Raw genomic sequence first — 11415 nt, forward strand, 5'->3', positions numbered from 1 at the left:
AAAAAAAAAAAAAAAAAAAAAAAAAAAAAGAAAATCTCCATAAACTCCAACAAAACATATAGAGGTAAAGGTGTGCTTGTAATACTGTTCTATCTCCCCAACAGATCTCTAATTCAACACCAGATATAACATCCATAAATTTTATAATGACAATTTAATTAACAGACTTAGAAATGGGATGAGTCAGAAGATGTGATTTCTAACTGTAACAATACCGTAACTAGTTGTGTAAACCTGGACAAGTCAAGTATTTCCATTTGCTCCCATCTTCTAAATAGACGAGGGTAAAACCCGACAAAATTTATGGTGATGGATTTAAAGTTCTGTAACTATTATCCTTCATTACTTCTTGGTTAGTGATACACCAGAAATAAAGTTCTTTTATAAGACATCAACAGTGTATTAAAAGATACCATAAAAACATGAATCACACGAAAATGAGCTATCAAAGCTAAACACTTACGTACTCACAACACGTTAATAATAGCCATCTTGAACACTTCCAGTGTATGCCACTGTTTGAAGTGTTTTTACAAACATCATCTCATATAATCCACATGGTAATCCTAAAAGGTAAATAGCATAATTTGAAAGATCAAGCAGTGTGTTAAAGAAGGGGCAGAATTAGAATCCAGCAATGCTCCTGAACACTACAGACATTGCCATTGTTCCTGGAGCAGCGTCCAGTCGTCTCCACTCAAGATAAGCAGGAATGCCAAAAGGCAAAATAAGCGGTACTCTGCCTCCCTTTCCTCCCAGTCTCCTCTCCTGCTGGTATGGAAGGCTGACACACTGTGCCTGCTCTTCTTGCTTTGCACAAGTTTATGTGCCCGATACCTGCTTTCTACACAGAGCTTTGCTGCACGTCTCCACACCTATATTGGATCCACCATGGTCTACAGCATCATGATAATCAGAACAGAAGGAAATCTAGCCTGCCGTGTTCCTTCTTTGTCCAGGTGAGATATCAACATTGTGAAGTTAACCTTTTTTTTAATTTGGCCTTGCATGATGTAAAGTAAATCATCTTATTTTGTCTGAAAGCTCTGGTGACAAGAGCCATAAGGGGTCTTCACCGAACTACTCTTGGACTCCTACCTTCTGCATGGCCTTCAGAGGTTACCTGGATGACCCTTGCCAGCTGAGGCAAGGGAGGAGATGCTGTTAATCAGCTGTAGCATCTGAACCAGTGGTTGTAAGTAAACATTTATGCATGGCTGTTCAAGACTACATCCCTCTAACATAATATCAAGGAGTACATGCGTAGTGGAAAGTTAGACAAGCCCAAAGTTGAATCCTAGCTCAGCTGTGTAACCTGGGGCTTAAAACCCTCTTCTGTAAAAAAGTAAGCATGATACATAATAAAGCAAAACACCCAAGTAACAGGCATAACACACGATGTTCCCATCCCATCTGTTGGCCAAAGTCCTACTTTTGAATATCAGCATTCAGTAATTCACATTAAAAAGTAGAATTTGGGGTGCCTGGGTAGCTCAGTTGGTTAAGCATCCGACTCTTGATTTCAGCTCAGGTTCTCACGATCTCACAGTTTGTGAGTTTGAGCCCCACATTGGGCTTCGTGCTGACAGTGTAAAGCCTGGAGCCTACTTGGAGTTCTGTCTCCCTCTCTGTCTGCCCCGCCCCTGCCCCTGCTGGCTCGTGCGTGCTCTCTCTCTCTCTCACAAATAAACATTAAAAAAAAATTTTTTTGATAGACTTTATCCTTTATTATTTCTCTCACTTTCACACTGACTAGACATGAACTGAAAACCACTGAGCTTAATTCAATAAACATTTACAACAGCCAATAAATGCTAATACCAATGGTTATTAACAGTTCCTATGCTCCAGGTCAAAGTCACACTGAAGTAATAGTTTTTAATCAACAAATATGCTATACATTCTACAGTTAAACTGCTGTTAAATTAAGATGCCAATTTTTAACCTATCTACCAAATAAGATTAAAATGAATAATCCTTAGTGTTAGCAATGGTGCCAGACAAATAAGAACTCTCTTATACTGATGGTAAGAATGTCAAATGGTACAACTTTCCTAAAAGAGTCGTTAAAAAAAAATAAAAATAGAAAAAGACTGTTTGGCAATATAAAGAAAGACTCAAAAGATAAATACTTTTGACCTAGCCATTCCACTTACAGGAATTTATCCCAAAGATAATATTGGGCAAGCAGAAAATTAGATGTAACAATAATAATCTCTCATAAATTATAATTATGGCATAGCTAAATATATTATTCAGTCACTAAAAGGGAGAAACCAAGTCTATTGTCATAAAATACATAAATTAAAAAATCTGATTTTTCAAAACAGTATGTAGGATATGAGCCTATTTGTTTAAAAAACAAATATAAAGGGGCGCCTGGGTGGCTCAGTTGGTTAAGTGTCTGACTCTTGGTCTCAGGTCAGGTCCTGAGCTCAGGGTTGTGAGTTCAAGCCCTGCGATGGGTTCTATGCTGGGCGGGGAGCGTACTTAAAAAAACAAAAAACCCCACAAATACACACACATATAGAAAAAATGAACACGGTATCTTCAGGTGGTAGGATCATGTGTTATTTTCCTACCTTCATAATTTTTTTCTCTCACTGGGACACGAAACATGTATTACTTTATAATTTAAAATAGTGACTTCCAGGGGTGCCTGGGTGGCTTGGTCAGGTGAGCATCCAACTCTTGATTTCGGTGCAGGTCATGATCCCAGGGTCATGAGATTGAGACCCAAGATTCTCTGTCTCTGTCTCTCTCTCTCCCCGTCTCTCAGTTCCTCTCCCTGCTAGTGCTCTCTCAAATAAATAAAATAGTGACTTCCAATTTTGAGAAGAAAATGCTTTAAGACATAATTTCTTTTAGTTCTTTTTATTTATTTTTAAATGTTTATTTATTTGGGAGAGAGAGTGCACAGGAGGGACAGAAAGAGAGAATCTCAAGCAGGCTCCACACTCAGCAAAGAGCCCAATGTGGGGCTTGATCCCATAAACCTGAGATCACCTGAGCGGAAATCAAGAATCAGACACAGGCTCCTGGGTGGCTCAGTTGGTTAAGCGTCTGACTCTTGATATTGGCTCAGGTCATGATCTCACGGTTCCTGAGTTCGAGCTCCACACCGGGTTCCTCATTGACAGTGCAGAGCCTCCTTGGGATTCTCTCTCTCCCTCTCTCACCCCCCTCTCCTGGCGCTCTCTCTCTCTCTCTCTCAAAAATGAATAAACATTAAAAAAAAAAAAAAGTCAGACACTTAACTGGGCCACCCAGGCACCCCTCTTTTAGTTCTTTTAATCCAAGTATAAAAAAACCTCAGTTAACAGATCAGAAGGTTGTGATTTATCCACAATCCCACAGCTTCAAATGGTAGAAGGGGCTGCTCTACCTGGTGCCTCTAGGTGAGGTTCCATCAACTTGAGCTGTCTTGGCCTATTCCACTAGGTTTTGGCTACTGTAACATGCTTCCTTAGTCTGTAGCCCCCAGTGTTCTTCCCGCCCCCCCCCCCCGTTTCTTAGCAAAATTTTATTCAGATATCAGCTCTCCTGCAAAATCTTAAGCAACCTATTTAGTAATTATTTCATACTGACATATTTTATTTCACTTTGAGTCTTTACCCACAGAAGTTTATAAGCTCCTAGAGGGCAGGGATGGAGTCCTGTTTATGTATTTTCCACAAATGATTCAGCAAAGCATTTTATACGTAGCACATTCTAATAATGTTTGACAAACAAATGAAAGAAGACATAATCTGTTTTTACCCCTGATTTTTTAAGTAAAATAAAGCCTCAAAAGATCAGACCATGGTCACTCACTTACTGGTCCTTTCTTTTTCCTAACTCAAGCTGTACCCCTTATTCACCTGCGCTCAAGCTCTCTCTCAGCGCTGGAAGAGATACATGAACTCCTCTTAACACCTCTTACACCTCTGTTCAGACTATGCATCTAGCTGGAATAACAATGATACGTAAATAAAAGCTGTTCATCATTCATTCAACATTTATTTACTGAGCCCCTATCACGCACCAAACATCATATTCCATCAGCCAGAAACCTCTATTAACTGGCATCTGTGCTTACTGACAAAACTGATGCCCATAATACCCTAAAGCAGGAGTCTACAAACCTCAGCATACAGGCAAAATCTGGTCTGCTGCCTGTTTTTGAAAATAAAGTTTTGTTAACCACTGCCACACCCATTCATCTATTTATGAATTACTTATGGCTGTTTTGGGGCTATAAGGGCAGAATTGAATAGTTACAACAGAGACCATATAGCTCACAAAGCCTAAATTACTTAGTATCTGGCCCTTTACATAATAGGTTGCTGACTCTGACTACTGTAAAATATCAATATGCCACCGGAGTCTCAAAACACTCTATATTTGGCATATTTTTAATAGTGGTAACACATAACATGCAGTAAATAATTTTGTTAATTCTTGAAAAATTACTAATCCGGGGCACCTGGGTGGCTCAGTCGGTTGAGCGTCCGGCTTCGGCTCAGGTCATGATCTCACAGTCTGTGAGTTCGAGCCCCGTGTCGGGCTCTGTGCTGACAGCTCAGAGCCTGGAGCCTGCTTCCGATTCTGTGTCCCCCTCTCTCTCTGCCCCTCCCCGACTCATGCTCTGTCTCTCTCTGTCTCAGAAATAAATAAACATTAAAAAAAAATTAAAAAAGAAAAAGAAAAATTACTAATCCAATATCATCCATATCAGTACCCAATACGTGGTAACATTCCACTCTTTGCATCATATTCCCATAACCAGTCATTCCTAAAAAGAGCATTAACATACTTCCAACTGATAAAAATCTGTGTTTTCTAGAAGTCCTGGAACTTTGATGATCTTTGATCCCAGCTCCTCACAAGTTAAGAGTTTCAGACTGAATAGTCTCATTATTTTCAAATTTAGTCCTCACACAGAAGTTACTTCTCTGAACAGATCTCTGGTTCCACCATGTATCTTGAGGTTTCCTACCAATAATTCAAGCATAATAGAAGCTATTTTATTCCTGAAAAGAATGACTGTTTCAAACATACTTCCTGAAGATGCTCAGCATTTTGTGGGGCTTTGTTGGCTGCACACAATCCTGGAATGGCGCCTTCAGGGAAAAATAGACTCTAGGCTTCTTCCCTGGGTGGAATCAAACAGCCACATTTACAAGGAAAAATAATTTTTTTTTTTTTTTTAAGATTTTAAGCAATGTCCACACCCAACGTGGGACTCAAACTTACAAACAGGAGATCAAGAGTCACATGCTCTACAGACTGAGTCAGCCAAGCGCCCCAATACTTTAAGCTCAACTGCAGTAGTCCTCGAAATATTTCTTTAAAAATATTTAATAACCTGGGGCACCTGGGTGGCATACTCATTAAGCACCTGGCTCTTGATCTTGGCTCAGGTCGTCATTTCACTGTTTTTGAGTGTGAGCCCTGAATCGGGCTTTACACTGATGGGGCAGAGCCTGCTTGGGATTCTGTATCTCCTTCTCTCTGCTCCTCCCCCATTTGTGCTCACTTTCTCTCTCTCTCTCATTCTCTTTCAAGATACATAAATAAAAATAAACCTAAAAATATTTAATAACCCACAGCTTTGGAATTAAAAAAAATTACAGAATGTGGTATCAGACAAGATTTCAGAGGTCACTAAATCCAAATATATTAATTTATAGATGAAACAGATGAGGCTTACCTGATTTACCCAAGGGCCAACTAGTTTTCATTAATTTATGTTGGCCTCAAATCATAAAGTTACACTGATGTTCTATTTATAAGCCAGGCACTGGGCCGGGGGGCCAAGATTACAAATGTATCTTAGTAAAATGATGAATTCATTTAATCTAAATCAATGAGATTTTTTTGCAGTGAAACACATGCATCAGAGAATCACATAAAATTCTTTTTTTTTTTTTAATTTTTTTAATGTTTATTTATTTTTGAGACAGAGAGAGACAGAGCATGAACGGGGGAGGGGCAGAGAGAGAGGGAGACACAGAATCGGAAGCAGGCTCCAGGCTCCGAGCCATCAGCCCAGAGCCCGACGCCGGGCTCGAACTCACATACCGCGAGATCGTGACCTGAGCTGAAGTCGGACGCTTAACCGACTGAGCCACCCAGGCGCCCCTCACCTAAAATTCTTTTATATAAACTGTTTAACATCCTACTTTTCCTACAAAGAAAGCTCTCCTTTCTTTTAGGGAGACAGTCCAATGTATAGGCTAAGAATACTGGCTCTGGAGGAGCCTGGGTGGCTCAGTCGGTTAAGCATCCGACTTTGGCTCAGGTCATGATCTCACAGCTTGTGAGTTCAAGCCCCGCATTGTGCGCACTGACAGCTCAGAGCCTGGAGCCTGCTTCAGATTCTGAGGCTCAATCTCTCTTTGTCCCTCCCCCGCTCATACTGTTTTTCTCTCTCTCAAAAATAAATAAAAACATTTAAAAAAAGGCGGGGGGGGGGGGGAGGTACCTGAGTGGCTCAGTCAGTTGAGTGTCCGACTTCAGCTCAGGTCATGATCTCATGGCTTGTGAGTTCAAACCCCATGTCAGGTTCTGTGCTGATAGCTCAGAGCCTGGAGCCTGCTTCAGATTTTGTATCTCCCTCTCTCTCTGCCCCACCCCTCAAAAATAAATAAACATTAAAAAAAGAAAAAGAAAGAAAAAGAATACTGATTCTGGAGGTAGGCTACACAATTTAGATTCTTGATGTTGGCTCTGGCTGTGTAACCTTAGGGCAATTTACTTAACAGCTCTGTTTTGCTTCTTGATCTTTAAGGGGATAATCAAATTCTGGAAACAATCTTTACATAGCTGGTACATATAAGTGCTCTATAATGTTAGGTACTATTATTTTCCTTAGGGAGTTTTCTTAACAAAACATAGGAAAGTAACCAAGATATGGAGTAAGTGCCCTTTAAAAAGCAGCTATTAAAATATAATTGCAATCACTGTAGTAAAAGTTGATTAAATATAAAGGGTAAAGAGGAAAAAACAGTTTTTCAAAGGACAATTTATAAGTTAAATCCTACTTAAAGTACATGCACTAGAAGTTCTGCCTTTACTATTAAAAACTTCACTGAAGCTCATTCTCAAAATCTTTCAAGAAAGAAAATGGTTAAACACTAATGTCACAGTGTTTCTGGGTTTCACTAAGGGTCTGGCTTCAGTAGATTAAATGACCCCTTAAACACAAGTGTCATGGCCCAGTGGTGTCCCTCAAGAAGCTTCAGCCTAGAATCCAACAAATATATGGATTTTACTTTATAACAATTACTAGTGCTTTTACTCAAAGATAGCCTTTTTAAAAAGTTATGCAATAGGAAGAATATGTGGCACTCTCTCCCTTGCAAGGACTTATATCAAGTTGGGAAGCCATGCCAGAGTCACAGAACACAGGGTCTTAAAAGCTGTGTGACCTTGGAAAACTCACTTAACAGGTCTTTAAAACTCATTACCTCATCTACAAATTGGTGCTAACAACATCTACATCTCAGATTTGGAGGTGGTGAAAGAAGGGGGCAACTGAGGAGATAAACTAAGATTTATTTATATGAAAATGCTTTGAGAATGGCTCATAGACATGTATACACTTCTGGTCCCAATCCTTTTCTCCCATAGGCAGGGGGAGGAGAAAGCATGTAGCAAGCTAAGGTAAACTGCGATTTGCATTGCGATAAATAAACCTTGATCATTGTTCCCATTTCAGGTTGTTTCTGGAATAGCAAAACCTTGCTACAGTCTCAGTTTTTGTTTTTTTTAAATACAGGATTCCAGAGATCGCCATAATTCATGAAAAACACTTGAGGGCCAAGCATCCTCCTGCCTAGCACCCTCAAACTCATAACAAAGAAAACCACAATTCCTATTTATACATTTCTTCCCTCCACCAGCACAGACTGAATGCTGCCAAACATGTGATGGTAAAATATCTTTAAGAAATCTTTAGAGGTATTTTAAAAAGTTAATCCTATTTATGTAATCAGTATAAAAATTTGCTCTTCCAGAGCTGAAAAGGACTTTGATGAAAATTCCAATAGTACTCAAAGAAAAAATTTAAATTTCAAGCTTTTGTAACCTGATACTAGACAGAGCCTTACAAACTATTAAGCTCATAAGGAAGGAAATTTAATCTATTCTAAGTATGGAAGGATAGAAGTGTCTGGGGCCTCTAAGTACACTCGGTCACATACACTGATCCAGTGTCAAAGGCAGGTTAAAAAGGGGGTTAAAAGAAAAGCATGGTGCAACCTCAGCACAAATTAGGAACATCAAAAATGAACAAAACTGTCAATTTTGTTTCACCACAAACAGAACCATCTAATAGTATCTAACACATACGAATAATTAGGGGGAACTTGCAAAATGAAAACAAAATGCAGGAATCTTATCCTCACAATGACAGTATTTGAAAAGAAGTCTTATTTAACTGAGAGTAATTAAAAATAATCCACTTCAATGAGGTCACAGTAAATCCATTTCAGTTTAGTAACTAAGAGTAATTTGTTTAAATTAGTAAACTTAAAACACTTTCGGGGATTTTTTTTTTTTTTTTTTTGCTTTTGGAACCTAATCTATCTCTGCCCTATTAAATATCACTTACGTGGACACTAATTGAATATTTAAAAAAAGAATTCTGATAAAATATCTTCTAATTCAGTTGACAGAAATCCATCACAAAAGTCACTGTGCTGCTACCACTTTACAAGTATTATCTCATTCAGTCTTCCCCATAACCCTAAGAGGGAGGCATTATTATTTCTATAATATCCATTTTAAAGATGAAGAAACTGAAGTCTGTAGACATCAAGTAACTTGTTTAAGATTATAAGGCTGTGACTGAATCCAGGTTAATCTGCAGTAGGTACTTTCAATCACATTAAAAACAAAGTAAAAACTAATTTTTCAACTAGCTCCATGCAACTTTAAAGAACATCAAGAATCATATATTCAAGATTGGCAGTATTCATGAAAAATAATTTGTTTCTACCCACACATTTCTATTAAAAGCAGAACCTATCAAGTAGCAATTGACTTCTTTGTTTCCTTTCCTGTTTTAGATGTACATAAAACTAGTCTTGAGACACCAACACCAAAGTTTTAAAATTTAACCATCATTTTATAAGCCAAGACTCAATATCTCACATTTAAAGAATATGAAAGAAAGGTTTTCTGTAAATGACTCAGAAGCTAAGCCTGCAAAAATGTGAATCAGTGATTTATTCTTCCTCAATATCCTCTGTGCCCACCCTCAGAATCAGTAAAGAAACAAAATACATAACTTCCAGAGAGCAGAGGAAATACAGGAGAATTGAGACATTAGACCATTTCTCCTTATTACAATCATTTGGCTCGAAGGAACTGGAATAGTAAGGTGTTCTATCGCCTTTTACAAATATCAGAAGTATAAGTGACAATTAAAAAGGCATCTGCAATAAGCGTCCATTGTACCCGAAAAGCTGAATCAAATAAGAACATTTATCACGATTCCCAGGTCTCAATTTCTAGCTTCCCTGTCAATTATACAAAGAGTCATCTATTAATTATTAATGGCATGCCATTTGCACTGGAGCTCTTGAAAAGAGCCTCCTGCTACTAATTTTTGTTATGAAAGAAAAACCGTCCTTCTTTTCTAGGGAAACCACAAGCCTCTACAATCCCTCAGATGGGATATCGCATTCTGTCCTTCCCACAGGAGACTGTCAGGGCCACCTCCACATGAAGGGGAGGAGGAAGGGCTCAGGGGAGGGCGGTCCCCAAAGGTACCGGGGCCGGGGTCCCCGTTCCCCTGCTCCTCCAGCTGTCAGCGACCGGTCCGGCGGCGGGGCGGGGCGGGGCGGGGCCAGGCCCGGGAGTTCGCACAAAGCGAGCGAACGGGCGGGCGGACCCTGACCCGGGCCGGGGTGGGGACCAGGCGGGGCGGAGCGAGGCGGGGGACACTTACCCAGCAGCAATACGTTCTTCCCTGCGGGGAGCTTGGAGCGCGAGCGGGTGGAGACCTCGCTGAGGATGCAGGACCTAGCGGGGAGCAAGGCGCACGCTGAGGCCGGGGGCTGGGACCCCACGGCGGGAGGGACGACCCGGCCTCGGCGCGCTTGAGTGGGGGCTGCCCGAGAACGCAGTGGCCTGGGCCCGGCGCCGAGCTTCGGCGGGCACGGGATCCCGAGGTATCCGCAGGGCCGGGAGTGCCAGCGGGGACCCGGGGAAGGGTGGGGTCGTTACCAAAGGTTCTGCCCGTCCTCGTCGTCGCCTGCTGCGGCGCCGCCGTTGCCCGATGTTAGCTCGTTAGCCAAGGGGCCGCCTGCGTAAGTGGAGGCTAATCCCGGCGGAGAGGAACCGAAGGAGCCGACTCGCCCCACAGCCGCCATCTTGGTCGGGAATCACACCACTCCCGGCAAAGCTGAATGAGCTAGGCGGCGGCGGCGGCGGCGGTGGCGGCGGCGGGAACCCGGATATGGAGCGTTCGGCACACGGGAGCGGGGCGGGGTCTGCGGAGGTGGAGCCGCGGGCCCTGCAGGGACTGATGGAGCGAGGGAGGACGCACTGCGCATGCGCTGCTGACTGGCGGGCGCGCGTAAGGAATGCGCGTGCGCGGGCGACCTGGCTGGCGGTTGCGCTGCAGCCCCAGTTCTGAACTCAGAGTAGTGAGGCGTCTCCCGCCCCCCCACCCGCAGCAGTGGGCTGCAGCACAGCCGGTTGGGGTGTGTCAGGTGAGCAGTGCTCCCTCCCACTCTTCAGTCGGGTCTACAAACCCCGCAGCCGGCGTGGAATTCCTGCACTGTCATTGCTGTCCCCCCCCCCCCCCCCAACCCCTGATTCAGACTGAACGGCGGTCACCCGCCTACACCGACACTTCCCCCGTGCCAAGATGGGAACGAGCCGCCCCGCCGCAAAAGAGGCTTTGTGCAGCCCGTGTCCGGAGAGTTACTGCGGTCCCAGATTTCTGGGCTCTCTACTTTGCAATCTCACGTGGCGCCGTGTTCCTCCGTCTTGACCCCACATCTGGAGCAGATTCTCCCAGCCCCTGAGCAGCTGCGTGACAGAAAAAGTATTGACAGGGCTTCCTTTAATAATAGTCTCGAAGTTTTTGTAGGAGATGCTCCGTGTGAGATTTGACAAGACCCAGTAGGTGAGTCATCCATATATCCAGTCAACAGACGTTTATTCAGCACTTACTATGGCAGGCACAGTTGGCACTGGGCATACGCAGATGGAAAAAGAACCTAAAGTAGCCCTAAAATAACCCCCTCTCTATCATAACTTTACTGGCTGAATTTATTTGAATGTCTGAGCCCTGCCTCCAGAAGAGTTGGTGGTTTTAAGGCTCTGTCCTGGTACACCTTGTCAGAGCCTTTGCTTAAAATAGTCCAGCTCTTTGTACATTATTGTTGTCATATTTGAAGATCACTTGCTGATATGCAA

At 42.4% G+C, this 11415-nt stretch overlaps 1 protein-coding gene across 1 annotated transcript in view; it reads right to left on the reverse strand.

The window, feature by feature from the left end:
* Positions 1–10458, reverse strand: part of DYNC1LI1 (dynein cytoplasmic 1 light intermediate chain 1) — a 43432-nt gene extending 32974 nt beyond the window's left edge. The window contains exons 1-2 of the mRNA XM_049629901.1: positions 10216–10458; positions 9938–10011 (exon numbers count right to left, since the gene is read on the reverse strand). Of these exons, the coding sequence (XP_049485858.1) occupies positions 9938–10011; positions 10216–10361 (220 nt within the window). The 5' untranslated portion in view covers positions 10362–10458. The remainder of the gene's footprint in view (positions 1–9937; positions 10012–10215) is intronic.
* Positions 10459–11415: the final 957 nt, after the last annotated feature.

The sequence above is a fragment of the Panthera uncia genome, chromosome C2 (genome assembly GCF_023721935.1).
Source record: "Panthera uncia isolate 11264 chromosome C2, Puncia_PCG_1.0, whole genome shotgun sequence".
Lineage (NCBI taxonomy): Eukaryota > Metazoa > Chordata > Mammalia > Carnivora > Felidae > Panthera > Panthera uncia.